This window comes from Pipistrellus hanaki (genome assembly GCF_964339955.1).
Source record: "Pipistrellus hanaki genome assembly, chromosome: 3".
NCBI lineage: Eukaryota > Metazoa > Chordata > Mammalia > Chiroptera > Vespertilionidae > Pipistrellus > Pipistrellus hanaki.
In genome coordinates, this window is record NC_140505.1 from 16,569,032 (window position 1) to 16,589,552 (window position 20,521).

The 20,521-nt window shown below is 37.2% G+C and overlaps 1 protein-coding gene across 11 annotated transcripts in view; it reads left to right on the top strand.

Moving 5' to 3' along the window:
* The window catches only part of NRG1 (neuregulin 1), a 203,756-nt gene that overhangs the window by 169,453 nt on the left and 13,782 nt on the right, over positions 1-20,521 (top strand). For 5 of the 11 annotated variants that reach the window (XM_084877040.1, XM_084877046.1, XM_084877037.1 and 2 more), the window contains 2 exons: positions 10,900-10,958; positions 17,439-17,462. In XM_084877040.1, coding sequence (XP_084733166.1) covers positions 10,900-10,958; positions 17,439-17,462 — 83 coding nt within the window. Of the gene's footprint in view, positions 1-10,242; positions 10,311-10,899; positions 10,959-17,438; positions 17,463-20,521 lie in introns of those variants that run through there. The other 6 variants (XM_084877042.1, XM_084877045.1, XM_084877039.1 and 3 more) reach the window with 3 other exon arrangements.

Consider the following 20,521-nt stretch of genomic DNA (forward strand, 5'->3'; position numbering starts at 1 on the left):
AGTTAATAGGTAAAAGTCTTTTCAAAAGTTTAAAGCAAGATAAAAATAAAAGAATGTGTAGAAAAATATATTTCAGGTTTGGATTATTTCACATGACTATTAGTGTTTATTGTTTTAAAATTAATCTTAGAGTTTTACTTTTTGATCACCAGTATATTCAAAGGTATATATCTAGGGCAAAGAATTAAAATGGGTCAGTTTTAGTCTTTGGTTCTGACGACTTGGTGTAAATAAAACTCAAGCATGGCACCCCTATACTTATCATAGTGAGTCAGGAGGCATAAATTTCATAGTTTTCTTTAAGGTTTTCTAAGATCAACCTAAAAAAATACCAGAAGCTGAGAACTATAATCTATAAAATATGAAGTCCATTTATTATATGGGGACATCTTGTTATTCTGTACTAATCTCAGGCATACAATCCAATCATATTTTAATAAATCTCCCTGAAAATCATTTAAATTGTAGTTCCTTAAGTTCTCTTTCTTAATCAAAGTGCTCATATTATCTATGCCTCATATTTTTACTTCTTTAGAAAAACATCTGAGACCACTATATTTTAATTATAATAAAGAAACGTGATCATTTTTCATTAGAGCCTTTGCAAAGTTTTACAAGCAGAGTGAGTACATGTGATAGTTTCCATATACCTCGAAGGAACCAGTGCAGCTATTTTCCACATATTAATTTCAGCGATTCTGCAGCCCTCCCACGTGCTATACAAAACATGCAATCACAGAAGTATTGTTCGTGTGTTCCACTTTGGTATTGTGCCAACAACTGTAATTTTTTTCATCTATACAGTTTTTCACCTATAAATTTTAAGCCCAATTGAGAAAAATCCAGAAATAAATGCTTGTTACTTCTCTAATAATTATTAAATCAGCAAACCATGATTGAATACTCTGTATCCTCCAAACTCATTGTCTAGTGAGTGAGTTATGTTGTTTGCTAGTGCTCAGAAAATTAGCTTCATAATTTGTTTTTGGTTTTTTTTTGTAATTAGAATGTCTCAAAAAAGTGTTAAAGCTTATTACTGGATCTTGTTGGGAAGAAACTTTTTGATGCTTATGATTTTGATAAGAACTCCCCCCCCCCCCACCTTTGGACCATGTCTTTACTGAGGCATCAAAGCAAGCCAGTCCCTTAAGTGAAGTAGTATTGGAATATAGTTAACACCCAAAATATTTCAGGCCTTTTTGTTAAACAAAAGTGTGTATTTAAAGTTTTATAGCATTAAAATAATCACAACTCAGAATTGAAAAGCAGGACACATGAGATACCATGTCTGAGGATAATATATTATAAACTAGGCCACTTGACTAGAAGCAGAAAACATGAAAATGTTGCTTTGGCTCATCACGGTCTTCTATGTGAAGCCAGATCATAGTTTCCATATGGACCATCTGTCTGTAGCAAAACATTGCTGAAGCATGAGCTACATCATTGAAAATCAGCTTTCCTCCTGCCTGAAGCCATGACTCAGAAGCACCACAGGCAGGGACGTTTCCAAGTAGTCTCTCTGGTCACCTAATCCATGGTTGTCTTCTTGAGCGTTGAAGCTGAAGACTTTACAGCAAACCTCTTTTGTCTCTCCAGTTAGCACAGGGTGTCCCCAGTGGATTCCCCATAAAACAGTTAAACTCTTCTCTGAGTGGAGGTTTGCTGGTTACTTGGCTTTGCCCCTGGGGACCCTGGGAATTTAAGTGGTCATTTTCATCTTTTATATTTCTCTTCCCTCTCTAGTAATTTAAAATGTATCCCGAGGAAAAAATAGTGACTATTATATGAAGTTGTGAAAATAAATATTTCATCTTTTACCCTCTGATGCCCTGTGTAGGCATATGGTTCAAAGAAATAAGACAGTTGAATAAGACATTGCCTAAATTTTCTCCAACTCTGCCCGCCCCTCCCCCTCCCTCATTCTTATGTGTCTGTTTTTCCAAACAGTTTTAGTAGAGAACTATTTTGGAATAAGTTGATGTGATTTTTTTTTTTAAATCTAGAAATGATTTCATACCAGACCACATTTATAAACCCATTATGTTGTCCCATGGACAGATGCAGCTTCCCCATGAGGGGACTAGAGTTTTTACTACCAATTTTGGTAAACAGTCGTGAGCCCCTTCGCTTCAACTCCCTGGACAGTATCTTACCTCATAACATAGACCTAATATGTTCTCCAAATTTCTTCCCAGGAAGTTAGTGAAATTAAATGAATTCATTTCTGCTAAAGTAGTTCTAACTCTGGCAAAAGTATGGTTTTTTCCCTTATAATAAAAAGTACATGGTAGTATTACATTCTCTCTGTAGACATTGGAAAAATATAAACACCTGCCTTAACAGACTGTATTGTCATATTTAATCCCCAATTCCTCATCTTATTTTACACTAGCAGCTTTTATTTGGTTCAGCAGGGCCACCAGCTAGCTTTAGCTTTATGGCTTTGCATTGGACAGATCCTGCAAAGCTCTATTCATTATGTTCCTTTTATGCAAATAACAAAACAAAACAAAAACACACAAGTCTTGGGAAGATGGGAAGTGCCTTCATACATGCATGGACTTATGATTTTTTATACTAGTTAATTTTTATGAAACTATACAGTACATACACTGAGTGGCCAAATTATTATGATCTCTGAACACATAATAATCTGGCCACTCAGTGTATATCCTATATAATAAAAGGCTTAATATGCAAATTGTCCTCTCAACCAGGAGGTTGACCAGCAGGCAGGCCAGCCAATCACCCATGTCCTCTCCCCCTGGCCAGGTTGGCCGGACCCCCCACCCATGCATGAATTCATGCACCGGGCCATAATATATATATATATAATCTGGCCATTCAGTATATATATATATATGTGTGTGTGTGTGTGTGTGTGTGTGTGTGTGTGTGTGTATGCATTCAGAGATCATAATAATCTGGCCACTCAGTGTATAATCCTTATATTGTATCATTATAGGGGACAATTATGACAAATATAAAACAGCAACATCTATGCCAGGCATTTTTGAAAATACAAAGCATGGTCTCTTTCCCAGGGAATTTAGTCTGTTTAGGAAAATTAGGTAGCTAAAATAGTGAATCAGTTAGAGTAAATACATCACAAGTGGCACAATGCTGATTATGGTAAAGAGAATTCAAAGAAGGAAAAGAAATGGTTGGAATAAGTTGGAGAAGACTTTATAATCATGGTCAGTATTTATGGAATCTTTTTTATATAGCAGACAGGCACTGAGGTGCAGGAATGGTTTCTGTGAGACCCGGTGACATGCACATCTAAACCAGCAGCTCCATTCTGAGAAGTAAAACAAAATTCTGAGCCTGCTCTTGAGCCCTAGAGACCAGGCAAAGGATTTTGGACACTATGTTAGCTAACAGGGAGTCATAGCATCTTCTGTAACAGGACTGGGACACCATAAACACAGCAGATGTTAGATTTCCGTACAGGCTAGAGAAATTTGAGGACTAGGTAAAATGGGGAGAGAAAGTGAAAAACACTAGCTAAAGTTAAAGTTTTATAAAATCCTGGCATTATATGGATGGTGATGATTATATTTATAATACTTATTCGCAGCTAGATTAGCATAATGAAAGAGACAAGATGGTTCAAATTCATAATTGTGTCCTGCAGCCCAGTCATCTTGGCAGTAGAAAGAGAAATGAAGACTAGATACAAGGGATATATATTGAGTTAGAACTTGTCCTTAAGAATAGACTGCTAATTGTGCTTTAACTCCAGCCCTGGAAGAGCTCATTCTTCAGAATGAGTGTGACACTTACCTATGGCCCTTCTGTTTTTAGATGCTGTGACAGTTAACAGACACAGAAGTATTTGTCAGAGAGAGTAGGTGGACTGTTGTGTCTTAGGTCAAGATCAACAGCTTTCAGAAGACCAAATCTTCCATTTCTTTTGTGTGCCTCAGGTAATCTAGAATCCTGCTGTGTGCTTCTAGGTATATATTAGCCCATTTTGACTTTCACTCACTAATTGAGTGGAGGAAATCATTTTGTTTTTATAGGAACCAATTTATGTATAGGTTTGTCTAAAATCAGATGCACTGATGAAGTAGTCTCAATAGCTCTGCTTTCTTTGTTCCAAAATCAGCCAGAGAGCCACGCACTAGTATAGTTACTGAGCTCCTTCTCTGAGGCGGGCTCTGTGCTGGTGCCTAATATGAAGTCATGCACAAAACCATGCTGGTCTCTGCTTCCATGGAGTCTATAGGCTAGTAATAAATGCATTTCAAGTATATAATTTCATTATAGTCATAGGTGTGCCAAGGGCTATGAAATATATTTAGGGAACTAAGGGAATGTATGAGGGACCTCAACTAGTCAGAAGCAGAGATTGAAAGAAAAAGGGTCTGCAGCCCTCCCTTTGAGAAACATATAGTCTATTTAAAAATACAATGCACAATTTTTAAAACTGTATTTTGAATGATATAAGTAAAATGTGAATATTTAGGTGTCTCTTCAAACAAATGCAGCTGGTGGAGTAGATAAAATGGTAAAGTCCTGAATTTACAAAATTTTCTTTGATGAGACAGGAAAAGGCATTCTCTGGAGAGGAAGACCCAGCCACAAATTAGCAGCCAATATGTCATTGTGTCAAGCACAATGTGGAGATGTATGGGATGTGGATTGATCCCATATCCCATTGAATTGTTTGACCCCAAACTTACAGATACATCATGTAGAATAAACAGTGGTGGGGTTTTGGTGTACAGATGAGCATTTCAGAACAAGCTGTGCAAACAGAGCTTTGGGAAGGGCACCACAGGGTTCAAGCAAGGATGGGTTAATCCATAAACACTGCCATCCTCATTATTGGGATTTTGTGTCTTAGACACTGAAAGACAACATTGGAGGGCCAGGGCAACGGGATTTCCCCCCCTCAGTATTTGCCCATGAGTCCAGTGTGGCCACCAAGTGTATCCTTTTATCTTATGAATTGAGAATTAGTCTGCAGATCATCATAAAAAAAGAAAAGGGATGATATGTATTAGCTGAACGGAGATAGGGAGGTATATGGCTGTTTCTAAAGCAAATGCTATTGGAACATTTTATATTTGATATTTTTAAATGATGTTGAAGAAGGCATTCCCTCGAGGAAATAAATGTCTTTTGCAGATGATGTCATTAAAAAAAAACACTAAAACACAAATTAGAAAAGCATATACAAACTTCTAGGAATTTCCCTTAAAGGCAGATAACGGAATGAGGGTCATCTTGGAAATATGCAGACTAATAGTAACAGTACATTTGGGAAAGAATAATCTACAATACAGATTCTCAGCCAGTGAGTGGGTGAGGTCCAGCCAGAATGCTGAACAGCCAAAGGGGTTATAAAAGTCTGTGTTTGCAATAAAATCCTTCTAGACAAACAGCAGAACTCTTTGAACTAGTGTTCACACTGCCAACTCTAGTTTGTTCAGAGTAAGAGCAAAGGCCTGAAAATCTAACACTTAACCCCACTGATATTCCTCAATGTATAGTTGTTGGTATTTCAATTACTTGATATTTTTAAATATAGACACCAAATAAATCATTTAAGATGTTTTACAATATGAAAGTAATAACCAAAACTAGTATTGAGGTAAAGACAAATAAGGACACTTCCTTTTTAGACAAGGTATTTAAAATTGTCCAAATATGTCATTGTAGAATGATGAATAGAGAGAGAGGAAATATCAGACGTGGACCTTGTTCCCTTCTCCTAACTCATCAAGGGAAGGCCTGATGAAAATTAATGAAAGAAAGAAAGGAAGGGAGAGATGGAAGGAGGGAGGGAGGGAGGAAGGAAGGAAGGAAGGAAGGAAGGAAGGAAGGAAGGAAGGAAGGAAGGGAAAAAAAGAGAAAGGATGCCTAAGGATGATTTATAACTTGACCATACATTTATAAAGCCAAAAAACATTTATAATAATTTATAAATTTAGCAAACCCTAATAACCAGAAATTTGGGGGTTCTGTAAATATATTTGAATATATTTAGCATTCCACCAAAAAATGGGAAGTAATTTGTTCAATTAGAATATAAAAATACTATGTACACCAAATTTATTTTCCAAATATATGATTTTGTGGTCAATTATATAGTAAATATATTAGGATTATCACTGTATAGTAAGTTTATCATTAATGGCAGTTTTTATTTTACCGATGCTGTGTGGAAGTCTTGGTTACTAGATCATACTGTTTTATGAAACCCTAGGTAAACTGGCATTTCAGTAACAGGGTTTAAATTTGAGGTTATAGACTTAAGAGTTATAGAGTCTTTTCAAATTCCCAACACAATGATAAAGATTTCTATTTAGGGGAGAGAGTCTGTGAGGAGGGTGCTGGGAGTCCCTATAAAAAAGTTACTTAGGAGTCTATCATAAACTAAAAAAATAAAAGTTCAATATTGACCTGTAGTTGGCAAATCAGTTGACTATATGAAATTCTCTTTGATACAGTTTTTACTGAACACTTCAGTCAGATCCTATAGTAGGTTCAGTTTAACAGATATTTTTATGAGAGCCTTTTATGAGCCAGGCACTGTAATAAGCATTAGAGATAAAATCAAAATGTGGTCACTATCCTTACAAAAAGATAATCACAACACAGACAGATAAGGGCAGTCAAAGAGATGGGGACCAGTCCCCTAGGAGAGCCTGAGAGGAAAACCATACTCAGGTGTGGAAGTAGGGAGATAGGAGCTTCAGGCCAGGGTCAGTTGGAAGAAGTGATACTTAATGTTAGACAAACTGTGAATTTTCATCTCAATAAGAACAAGTGTAGAAAAAAAAATCACATATCACATTATGAGAAAATACCAAGTTAAAAAAAAAAATCAGTCTTTCCATCTTCTGATCTAATCAATGGAACGCGTGATATATGTATTTTTGAAGCTACAGTAAAGGGTTGATTGTTATTCAACCAGGTTCTTCTAAGAAAGAAAGTTCTTTGCATTTTCTCAGACTCATTCCAAAGCATATTGTTCAAAATCAGATTAAATTTATGGTATTCTTATCTCTAAGGAAAGTGATAGATTATAAGCTTAGTATATAATGCTAATATAGCAATAAGTCAGAAGGCAGACAGTCTCCCTGTTCTTTTAGAAGTAATCCCGTAGACTTGATTCAGAACATATAGAGCAGATGAGTTTTCATTTTTGCACATACTTTTTCTACACAATCAATGCTGTCTGCAGTGTGCTTATGCAGAAAATCAGTTTCCACTTCCTTCCATTTGATTTGGCAACAGCTCTTAGTATCCACAAAAACTACACGATGACTGTTGTTGCTGAACGCCTGAATTGCTTGGGAATAGGTTTTGAGGTTTGTTTTACCTCCATGGTTGTCTTAAAAATTTATTCTATCAAAATAGATTTTTTTTTAGAAGTCCTTGAGTCCTTCCTGACTGGTAATGAATACAAAAGAAATGACGTAGGGGTTTTGGCATAGTGATTCCATGTGCTAGGATGAACTTCCATTCCCAGTTCTGCTATGGTAAAAGAAACCTTTGATAATCACTTAATTAAATCCCTTAATCTTATCACTGAGAAAAACTAAGACCCAGTGAAACCCATTGGCTGCTCAATCCAAGATGTGATGGGGCTAGGATGCTGCCAGCCTTAGTCTTCATCTTTCAAGGTCATGGTCCCTGACACCTTACTCTTTAATGTACATGCAGATCTACCAGGGATCTTGTTAAAATACAAACTCTTATTCAATAGTTCTGGACTAGGGCCTAGGATTCTGCATTTCCACCAATAAGAACCAGAAGATGCTGGTGCTCTTGGTCCATGAACCACACTCTGAAAAATAATAAGGCTTTACACTAGGAAAATATATCTGAGTGAAGATCAACATTAGTAAAAGCATAGTTCTGGCTCAGACATAGCTGATAATTCCAAAAAGAATCAGCATACCTTAAGCTCTAGTGTTATATACCAAATATTCTGTATCATCTTATAATAGAGATAAAGCACCATCCCATAATGCTAGTTTCCTGGAAAACATCATTATAGAATTTCATACTCATTATAAAATTGATTGGGTGAATTTTTTTATTCCCTTCACCTAGTTGTTCTGTGCCCTTTGATCTCAAAACTGTCATCTAAGATGCATTCATGACAATTTTCTAATGCACATTCCTTCTCCTAAGGGACTCAAAAGTGAATTCCTGACCTCAAAAGTTATAATTCGTTTTCTCTCTCTCCCCCCACCACACACACACAGACATACAAACACACATCTTATACCAAGTTCTTTGTATGAAAAAAGTGGATTATTGTGTGAATAATATTAGAATTTTAGATTTTTTTCAAGAAAGCAAACATGTAAGATGAAATAATCATTGTAGAATATATTTAATTCTGAAATTACTTGCTTAATTACAGGGTATGTCTATATGGATTTAAAGTCCTAGTTTCAGAAACATATACACAAATAAAAACCCCAAATACTTTGGAAATTATGTTAAATATGTTATATGGAAAGTAGGTTCCCATGCATTTTTCTTTTATATCTATGAAGACATTCTTACTGAAGCATGTAGAGTGATGTCTTTTTGAGAAGTAACCCAGCCTCAATTGTTATAGTGTTTATTTCTATATTTTTCTCAGTAGATCTTCCTCTATTTTCTGCAGCAAAAATATTCTAACCAAAAATAACCAGCTAATTTATATAAAATTGACTCAAAAGGGCCCTATCAATCAATACAAAGTGTTTGTTGTTAAGCTTATTGATATTATTGTTAATGATCATTTATACTTTAAGTTTACACAGGTACACATAAGGCTGAAAGTTTGGAACTGCCAGTATTTTATCTTTCATGCCATTCTTCATGAAGTAGGAGAATCAGATGTGCCAAATCACATGATAACATTTTTTTGGCATTTAATTTGACTTCAAGGCAAATTTTAAAAATCACCCCTCTCTAGTAAAAATTAATAGTTTTATTCACTTCTCTTTGATGCCAAAAGATAGTGTTTACTCTTAGTTACTCTGGAGAAGAAAGGGTTGTGTATAAATTATAAGGCATGTGCTATCAGAACTCAATTGCATTAGGTGCTTTGCATGATGTTCATGGTTTAGATAAACTATTAGTAATAATCATGGCCATGGGTGTTGAGCATCTCTAAGTATATTTGCTTCTTAGAATCTTTTAAAGGTCCTAGTAACACTAGAGCTTAAGGTATGCCTATTCTTATTAGAGCATGATAGTAGGTAAAATTCAGAATTCAATCTGAAATGCTTTTGTTACTGGAATAACAACACAATAAGAGTAGTTGTAAAGGACTTCCATATTTAGGAACAATAGCTCCACTATAAGAACAATAGTTTATCAATTCTAGAATTCTGACAGGTGAATATATGTGAGTGAATAAAATTTAAATTTTATACAATTTCCAAATAGTTTTATCTCAAAGCAAAATGACATGAAGTACTACCGTAGAAGTTTTAATGTTTAAGTGTTTAAAATGTATTTGTATTTGGTATAATTGCATTAAATGAAATTTGTTCTAATAAAACTGGGCCTCTTTCTCTTTCAACATTAAAAATGAGACCTAATTTGTAATATATTTGTTTAAAAATACAGGGAATGTCATTTTTCTTGTCAGTAATCATTAGGGTGTGAAAGTGCTTGATTTCCAGTGCAGTTTGATGACTTAACTTATAACATAAAAAAAACCTATGAAATAAGAGCAAAATTGAGTATTTATAAAAGTAAAAGCTCAGATTGATTTAAATAATTGAAGGTTATGGGTGGAGCTATGTAAGCTCTCACCAAAACTAGTATTTTCTTTAAGTTATTTTCAATGACAGTTGGCAATAAAATATTATATTAGTTTCAGGTGTAAAAATAGTGATTAGATATTTATATTCCTTACAAAATGGTTACTCTTATTAACACAGGAAGAGTCAAGGATCGGTGGCAAATAAGGAAATGCCAAAGGGAAAATGAGTTAGCTGCCCAGGTCTTGCCAGCCCCATCCAACTTTCCAACCTCCCTCTAGTTAAATTTCAGTTAATCTATGAAGAATGAAGCATTTCAATAACAACAAAAGTATATACCCCACAGTTTTCATGGTACATGGTTTTCTAAGTGTTTTGTCTCTTCTTTTCTTTATGTTGTTCAGTCACCAGGTCATTTGTAGGAATCTCCATATTCCATAGGAGGAAAAATGCCAGTCTGAAAGTTCAATATCCTTAGCGTTCTATTGCTTATCACATTTTTGCCCTCTAGGTGCCAACCTGGATTCACTGGAGCAAGATGTACTGAGAATGTGCCCATGAAAGTCCAAAACCAAGAAAGTATGTTAAAATAATCTGAAATTTGTTTTTCCCCCCAAACTACAGCAACAAGCACTACCACTTGGTGTTATTACTGCTCAGTTGTAACGGATTCCTTTTGTTCGAATTATGGTTTCACCACTCAGGGCATACACCATTGAATCTGACCTTCTTCAGCTATCTCACAACATGGGCCCCAAAGATAATCAGTTTAAAAGAATGACCCACCAGAGTGGCCATTGATGCTGGCAACCATGGCAGGCAGGCCAACCAAATAAAACTGTCCTTCCAAATGTGTGACAGAAGTTATCAAATGGAAAACTGAGATGATGTTTTCATTTTAAGTGGCTCCCTTTGAAAGAAAGAAGACACTTAAAATACTGGGATCTTTCTGTCATACAAACGCTAGGACTGCATTTGGTCCAGATTTCTCACCCTTTGGGGAAAACACCAGAGTCTGAAAACCATGATTAGGACAAAGACTCCGTTCCTGAGGGTGAACTCACCAAGTTCGGTCAAATGACACTGAAGGAGCTTCTTTCTAGCATATATTCACCTCTTCTCTTTTTCTCTGTTTTTTTCTACCATTGTTTTTTGTTTCTTCTCTCAGGTGCCCAAATGAGTTTACTGGTGATCGTTGCCAAAACTACGTAATGGCCAGCTTCTACAGTACGTCCACTCCCTTTCTGTCTCTGCCTGAATAGGAGCATGCTCAGTCGGTGCTGCTTTCTTGTTGCTGCATCTCCCCTCAGATTTCACCTAGAGCTAGATGTGTGTGACCAGGTCTAACATTGACTGCCTCTGCCTGTCGCATGAGACCATTAACAAAAGCGATTGTATTACTTCCTCTGTTCATGGCTAGTTGCTCTGAGAACCGAATAGGTGTGTGAGGCTCCCAATGTTTCTGAAATTGATATTTGATAATGTGATACACAATAATAGTCAATATCAAGCAGTGCGTTTATAATAAAGGCATTGAAAAGTCTCACTTTTATTGATAAAATAAAAGCATTCCACTGAACAGTCCATCTTCTTTATAAAATGACAACATCCTGAGAAAGATGTTGCTAAGTTGTAACCAGTATGCACTTGAAATGATGGTAAGTTAAATTTGGTTTCAGAATGTATTTATAATGAATAAACATAATAAAAAGAGTTCAGATGTTTTTCTTCATTAACCAGCAGTTTGCATTTAGGTATTAGAAAAAAAAAAGCACTGAGTAGGAAAATTAATAATAAACAAACATTTCACAGCAAATGAGAGAGCCTGGCTTCTATTTATGTTGCTTAGGAAACAAGTGATTCAGATCTAGTTTAAATGATCATTTGTTTATGTTAGTATATCTTTATTGCTAGTTTAAATGGTAATTTTAAGGGAAAATAGGTTTTTAAATATTTATTATTTACTTTGAAATATAACAGTTCACCTCTTTTTTAAAAATACATTTTTATTGATTTCAGAGAAGAAGGGAGAGGGAAAGAGAGATAGAAATGTCAATAATGAGAGAGGATAATTGACCGGCTGCCTTCTGCATGCCCCCCTTTGAAGACTGAGCCCACAACTTGGATATGTGCTGTGACTGGGAATCAAACTGTGACCTCCTGGTTCATAGGTCAATGCTCAACCACTGACCCACACTGGCTGGGCTAAGATAATATATTATTTATTGCAGAACTGAGAAATGTTAGTGGGTTCCTATAGCTTCTTGAGCATCATTCTTAAACAATGAAATTCATGTTGCATATAATGGCATGAATAACTGAACTATGTAGTACTTGTCATTCTATTGTGAATTGAGACTATAGCTTTTAATTCTGTGGCTTCCAAAGTATTGTATTTAACATGGATTCCATGAAGCTATCCATTTAGATCAAAGGTTGACAATTTTTTTTTTTCTGTAAGGGATCAGACAGTAAATACTGACTTAACTCTACCATTGTGACACAAAAGCAGCCATAGACAGTGCATAAAATAATTAGCATGGTTCTATACTATTAAAACTTTATTTATAAAAAACAGGCGGTGAGCTGGATTTGTCCACCTCTGATTTAGAGTGTCAGTTGCTCACCCTGAATATTACACATAGCTCATTGCAGTGTAAGTTTATGTGACACAAGAAACAGTGACAGGAGCTGGTCATTTGGGGGCCCTAAAAGAATGGATTTATCCTTATTCAAATACACGCAGCGAATAAGAGTCAGTCCCTCAGGTTAACAGTCCTAGAATAATAAGTGCCATTGAAAAATAAATTCCCCTTGCATCAGGGGGAGATTAGACTCATAATATTGAATCATTTATTGAGTGAAATGGTATTAATTATATATTTACATGGGCTTCATATCAATTATTTTTTGGCCATTTCCTGCTATAAAAATTGGTAAATTGATATCACTAAGTTTTCAAATGCAATCTTTACTTTATTGGCAAATCTTAAAATCGTATACATTTAGTGAACATAATTTTTCTCTCCATAGCTATAGATTAATTTTTCAAAAGTAGGTAAGATGAAAAGTGAAAATAGAAATAAGATAATTTATATATTAAAGCCATTCCTTTTAGAAATTATGTGTTGGTATTCAAACAATATAGATTTAGCAAGTCCATGTAACTGTATAAATACAATGAAATTATATTTTATAATTTAATGAAAATTCTGAACATTTGCATTATACTAAAAGTTTTGGTGTTATATAATTTTGTTGTGCACTGAAGGCAATATTGGGCCACGGCATAGAGAAAAGCATTACAAATGAAGATATTGCTAAAAATAATAATGCCATTGGATTTGACAGTTATAACCAGGGAAAATACTCTCAACTTCTCTTTGAGAGCATTTTCTTTCCTAAGATATTATTTAAAGAGAGCCACACTGTGTATTTAATCAAAATGTGACTCCTTGAACAAATTCTTCCATGAGCTTTTGGAAGACATCCAGGAAAGCAGCATTCCCATTTAACCTGATTTAACAAAGATCGATCTGAAGCACATTTATGACCAGAATCTGCAATGACTGTGCCTCAGTGCTGCCTCGTGCCCAGAAAAGCAAGGCCCTCTGATCAGAAACCACCTCCCAAACTTGCCTAGCCTCGACATAATTTTCTAACCTCCATGTCGTAAACTCTCAGTGTTTATTTCTGCACACTCCCCCAGAGAAGGCAGGAAAATAGATGTTTGCTGTTTTAAGAACTTTATGTTCAGTAGCAATGAAGGCTGCACAAAGAATAAAAAACATAGCCACAGTGGTAATGTTTAAAATGTACTTGTTAGTGTTCCTAAAATCTGAAACACAGAACATAAATTTTAAAAGAAAAGATATTCCCTAGCTTTAAAGACAGCTGTTTTTTTTATAATGTGCCAAACCACATTTCCAATGGAAAAATAATATTCTAAAAGAATGTCCAACTTTTATAATGCTTATTAACACATAAATTACATTATTAGGATTTGATGCAACTTTTCTGGTCAGAGTTTCCTATGAGGCCTTTTATTGATTTATCAAAACTGATTTAAATTATAAAAAGAATGGAACAAATGTTTATTTTATATGGCTTTTGTGAAGGAAGCCATGTCCCTTTAAATAAAATATATTTATAGTGCTTCCTAGGAAAATATCGCCAAGGCTAGTCAGCTTCAAATTTGACCTATGGACACACTTCCTACTTCAAAGGATTGTGTTCATCTGTGTGTGTGTGTGTGTGAGTGTGTGTGTGTGTGTGTGTGTGTGCAGGCAATCCATAATCAATTTATAGACTTTATGGCGGGCAGGGGGAAAACATTGAAGGCTTCAATAGTTAGAGGAAATATGGGGCAAGTATGTCATATATAAGCTAACATACAATAAGAAGTAATTACAGAATAGCCCAACCTATAGAATATTTTTAAATAGTGCAGTTTTAGAACTTTTAGGCCTATTCTCAGAATGAGTAAACTTAGCAGATATCCTTAAAAGTCGTTTTGAGTCATAGGTTACTACTGCACAAATTACTTACGTTGATTTCTAAATCTTTAAAAACTGAAGTTATTCATTCATTTATCAAACATGTATCTTGCTAACAGTAGAATAAAGACACACTCAATCTCCAACAAAATTATCACGAATTCCACCCAAGTGTAGTGAGATTTTGCTGTGTGTGTTTGTGAGTGTGCTCTTGTGCGCATGGAAACCGGAGTAAGGAGAGAGTCTCCTATTACATTTGTAAAGGTAAGTTGAAAATTAAAAGTCAGACCTAAAATTGGTCCCGTTTAGAATTGATATTGACAGAACTCTTTAGGAACTTCAGAGGTGCAGAAAAGCAAGATTATACGCAAGTCTCTGAGATTATTTCCATAAAGAGACCCAGGATGTTAAAGAATAAAATCCCGAATGTCTTCAAATTTTAACAGAAACCGTAATTGCATGAACAGGTAACTTCGGCAAAAGAAAGTTTTTTCTATTTCACTGTTCATTTCACTAATGAAATAGAAAATTTAAATTAACCTGCAGGTTAATCAGTTTTCTTCAAACAATTATAAAATCCTTTATAAAGCAAAGGATTAGTGAGTCAATATTTAATAGTTTCTGAAGATTCTCGGATTTAAATTAAATTTTTATATTGCTTACTGCACAGCAGGAAATCACATGTAGAAAAGGAAACAGAATTGTTTACAGTAACCTGTGTGTTTTTGAATTATTAATTTAATTTGAAAAATGGAGTGGCTAGGCAGACATTCAATAGGAAGCGTATGATGCATAATGAGCCCAAGCCAACATTAGATTAAGTAGAATAGATAGAAAGTAATAACCTCTTTATGAAATGAAAAGTGTTTGTGTATTATGCTTTTCTTGACTCACAAGAAAGAAACGTAGCCACTGATAGTAAAAATAAATTACGGGAGTGTGTGCTCCAGGTCTAGAATGACTGATGCATGTTTCCTCTGCTTGTTTCCTTGTTAGGGCTTATGGCCAGAAGAGATTCCAATTTTAAGTACCAATTTCCCTTTGAATTATTTGAAATTGGAGCTGCCTGATATGAATGACTTCCCGTGAAATGAAATTATAGTTAGGCTCACAGACTTACCTATAAATGTAAATGCAGTAATATGTATGCATGGGCATGCTACTAATTTTATTGAAGACTTAACCAAGCTTTCTATGCACCTAATATGGATCATTAGCAGTGTTCACGTAGGCATGGAGTAATGATTCTCTGGGAAGAGTTTTTGTAGATATTTCTTGATTTTTTAACCCTTAAATTGTTACTGACTGGTAAGAGGAAAAGGCAAGAGGTGGAGAGAGTTGTAGAGAGAAATTCTGAGTCACCTCCTCATGAAAATGTGTAAGGAAATTTATTTTCACTTCCTCCAAACATGAAATTTTAATGCCTGGCATTCCAAAGTTTACATGAAGAGAACAAGTTGAAGGAAAAAATAAAAGTCCATTTGTCAAATAGTTGCACAAAGGCAAGAGACATTTATTTTTATTTGAATACATTTGTTTTGCTGTGAACATTGTGCAGCCAAATCAACCCTATTTTCTCTGGCTTTTAATTTATGAAAAATGTAGTTATTTGCTTGAGTACCCTGAACCCCAGGCAGAGGGATTCCCTATTCTATCTGGTGCCTTTATCATTGTAACTCAATGAACTATTTTATTTTATTTTTTAATCTGTAAAAGCTCATTTTCTTAAGAGGTGGCGAGTTGTTAAAGTCTAAATTCTTGAAGTGTCCCAGAAGCTTTCAGAGTTTTCCTGGCTATGAAATTAGTCAAAAGTAAACCTCCATGCAGCAACCGGTCCAAGGGGGACATCCAGACGAGAATGTTCTCCAAGCTGTTAAACCCTTTGGCCACCTGCCGACCCATTTCACGGCTTCTTTACTCCATAGGCTCACCCTGTGAGGCATGTGTCAATGAGAAATGAAATAGTCCAAAGTCACTGAGCAGGCAAATGGCAGAGGCAGGTCCTGATACCAGGAAGACTCCAGCTCTCTTGGCTCCTACTCTAACCTCTCTATAGGGGGCGCTTTGTCCAGGTACAAACTGATGGCTTTGTAAGAGAAATCCCCCTGGGCCACATGGTTTCAAACTTAAGAGGTGCTTTGTCATATTGGCAGACTGCCCTGGTGCCTCTCTAATCAGGGATCCAAGGGAGGAATGTAGACTCCTGACCTCTGTCTTCATTCTGGCCCTGCCTTGCCACCACACTGTGCGCTCCTGAAGGGCCCCATCTGGTGGTATTTGATCAATCATTTTTGTTTCAAGGATGGAAAGTGTCATTTCTAGGGCTATTTGCTTCTTTGCCCTAAGTCCCCCTTTTATCCATTTAAGTCCATTCAGGTCCCGCCAGGCCTGCAATCCAGACACCTCTTTGGGAGTGCAGGCTGAGGGCTCATACCTCTAAGTTCCCTTCCTGGCCTGTCCTCTGGTCCTCTGGATGCCGGTGCCTGTTGGCTGGCAGCTGGGAATCAGACCTCAGCACTGTGGAGTGCTCGCCTAATTGGCTCTCTGTTACTTGAGGGAGTAATAAGATTAACCAATCATTTTGTCTACTCAGGGGTCCTCAAACTTTTTAAAGTGGGGGCCAGATCACGGTCCCTCAGAGAGCTGGAGGGCCGGACTATATGAACTACTAATTCCTACTGTAACACCTCGGCTGCGCTCACTGCCCAAAAAACCTGGCGGGCCGGATCAGACTCCTCTGCGGGCCGCATGTGGCCCGCGGGCCGTAGTTTGAAGACCCCTGAGTGACATGGAACTTTTCCTCTACCTTTTAAAAAGACAGGAATGAAGTAATGCCAAATGTCTTTTGTAATAATAAGTATGTATTTCTATTCCTAAACAACATGGGAGCAGGAGCATAGAGGATAGATAGTTCAGCTATACAACTTCTCCCTCAGTGAGGTTCTTTAAGGGTTAATAAAGTCACAGTGTGCTTATATTTGCACACCCCTTAAAAGAGAAGTTCCTTTTGTGGACTCCTGGAGGCATACCTGAGCACTGCTTCACTAACAACCACCATTTGTCCTGTTCAGTGTGCACGCACAGAGAGCTGTAGTAGTCATGTGTAATGTGTTTTTTGGAGTGCAGTGTATTGCTCTTTTCTGAAACTTTTTCCCTTTCTTTCTTTTTTTTTTTTTTTTTTTTTTTTTTTGTCAACTTTCTGCATTGGCAGAGCATCTTGGGATTGAATTTATGGGTATGGACCAATCATCATTCCTTTTAGCCTGCAGAATGTAGAGCCTATGAGCTGTAATCTTTTTCCCTCCCTTCTCTTACCTTTCAGTTCCTAACTAATTTCCTTTTCCTTTAGAAGGGATCATACAGCTATAACTAAAATGATTTTTCCACTTTCAATCTATGATTAGTCTACCCAAAATGTTACTGAGCACAGCAGCTTTTAGATTCCCAAGCTTCACTTAGAGTTCAAAAATCACCTCACCTCCTGCAAATTCACATACATCCCACGTTCTTTGATCCACTGATTGGATCTGGCCATGCTGTTGTTTAAGAGCTGGGGTAAGTTGGAATGATACACAAAGCTATAGGAGGTACCAAGCCAGAGGCCTGGGAACCAAAGAAGTTTTAAATAATTCACCCTGAAAAACACCACATCTTAGACTGATGGGAGTTTGACATACAATATAAAAATCATATGCAATATAGTAACAGAAAACCCTTACATTGCAAAACAATATGATATGGACAGACATGAATTGCTCTGATTTTCTGGAGCTATTCAAGCATAACTCTAGTCAGCTTCATTATCTCCTGAGCAAGGAAATAGAAAACAGAAAGATAGAAGCCTTGTGCTATTTTAGGTGGAAATTCTAGTGCTAATGGAATTAAACTTGAGTCACTAAGATTATCCAGACAAGTAATCAGATACTGTAAACATCAAATACCTCTTAGGAGCATATGAATTTGGAGCATGCTCCTTTTGGAGGCTTTCTTCCTGGATAGTTGGTAGAAAGGGCCAGTCTTGGGAGGAGGGGAAGCCGTGCTGCCTTCCCAGAGGTTCCACTGCACAGGCACCAGGCTTCATGAACACTGCACACAGCCCTGGAATGGTAATGGGCCAACAGTGTCCTGATTAACAGGATATCTCCTCCCATCCATGGTGTCAGTGACATCATGCAGGGAGGGCACCCTCCAACTGCTCTTTCATTTTGGCTGACAACCTCACAGTTGACAGCTAATACACTTTTCAGTATTTGTGGGAAACCAGGCTGTTGCAGGCTCTACCAGGTGCAGGAATAGAAACCCAATTAATTGTCCCTTCCTCCAAAAATCTTCTAAGAGAAAAACCATTTAATGAGGAAACCCCCCCACATTTTTATGTGATCTTTGAACATCAGAGAACACCTCCCAAAAGTGAGAGGCAAGAGAGGGCCTACCAAAACCAGAGGGCCTTCTGGTTTGTTTTTGTCTAATCTCTGCAGCATTCTAGTCTTTTACCCACTGACTTCTGTTCTTCTCCTCCTCCTCCTCCTGTTAATAATCAGTGCTCTATTAATTTGATTTGACAAATGTTCCAATGGCACTTGAGTAGCAGGTCGCCTACATGAGGGGAGTTACCTATATGGGTTACTGCCCTTGAGGTAAAATTGACCCACTTACTTCTGAAAAGGCTTATTGGCCTTTCCTGCATGGAGGAAGAGCATTCCATCATCACCTCCCTTCTTCTCCCTAATGGCATCTTAACTCCTTTATCACACTAGAGTCTGACTATAGAATTTATTATTCCCATTCCTGAGCAATGCGGTAAGGTAAGGGTAGTTCAGATATACCACTTCGCCTTTAGTAAGTAAGCTCTTAAGAGTTAATAAAGACTCCACAGTCCCAAGACCAGACCAGTCTATCCTTAAGGAAAGTCAGACCTTAAAGGTCAATTAAATTGAGAAAGACAAGGCCTCTGTCTCTTGGCCTGGCCAGATCCTACTGAAAAGCATGCTCAATCTGATTCCCTTGAATGTCCAGCCAAACCAAAGACCAGAGTCTCAGCAGCATTTCCATCCATTACGGCAGAGCTGCCAATTGGGCCAAGGGCTCCTCTTTTTCAGCATTGCCTCTAATTTACTGTTGCCCTATTGACCCCATTACACTAGGAGAAAAAAAAATAAGGAGAAAAAAAGGGGGGTGGGATATTTATATGATTTTTTCATGGAGTATTTTTCTCTTAACATATTCATCTTGTGGGGGCCACCTGATCTAGGAAATCATTGGAAAATCCAACAGAAACAGAGGAGAAACATGTAAGGCAGTCAGTAAGTGCTGAAGTGAATACAGAATCCTAGTCCCACGTCTCTGTTCTCTGGGCCTTGGCTTTCACTGGTTCATCTTAGCACTTTTGCTTTCCCCCTTGGCCTTTACTGTGCTGCCTTTTCATTGCCATGACTGATCTCACAGGGAAATGTGTGGCTTCCTACAGAGCATAGGAAGAATGCCATGTAGTCACAAACCCAGGTCCATCTACTCTTTTATTATTAACAATCAAAAACTTGGGCAAGAGAATCCCTGAGAGTACACGTGATGCTTGGTCTTCTTTTAGTCCTTGGATAGAGCCCCCCACCCCCCCCCTTTTTTTTTTTTTTTTTAGTTTGCAGAAACAATTTCCCAGTGTCCCTAAAGATACAAAGTGAAGATGTCAACACAACCAAGCCCCTTCCTATTTTAAAAAAGAAGAAAAAATAAAAGGAGTGAAAAGGACACAGAAGGCAGGGTCATCATTTTCTTGGCAATAATATTCGTACACTGCGATTTCTTACCCAGCTAGCAGTAACCAAAGGAGCCTTGCTCCTTGTCCTGGGTCCCCTGGAGGACCAGCGGGGAGGTGCTGCCTCTGCTTCTTGGCATAGATGCTGAATGCTGATCTGGATGCCAGGTCAGGGAGGAGGCTCCAGTTGCCCCAGCTCACAGATTAGCACCCCATAAAATGGAATTCCCTGTCCTGTGGCTATGGGGGAGGAGAGGCAGTAGACACAAGCAATTAACACGTAAGCATTCACATTCCACTCCTCACTTGACTTTTGCGGCACAAAAATATGTGGCAGCACTCCTATGACTCCTGGTTCATTGTCGCACCGCAGTGCACCAGCTGCTTGGCTTCCTAATCGTGGCTTCCCTGTGCTGGCCAGCCTAGGTTAGGAGTTATGCTGTATGGGGTAACCCTTCCACCTTTGCATCCACCTTTGCTTCCTCCCTGAGCATTTCCTCCTCCCTCTGGTTTTCTTTTATTTGTTTCTTTTTCCTCCCTTA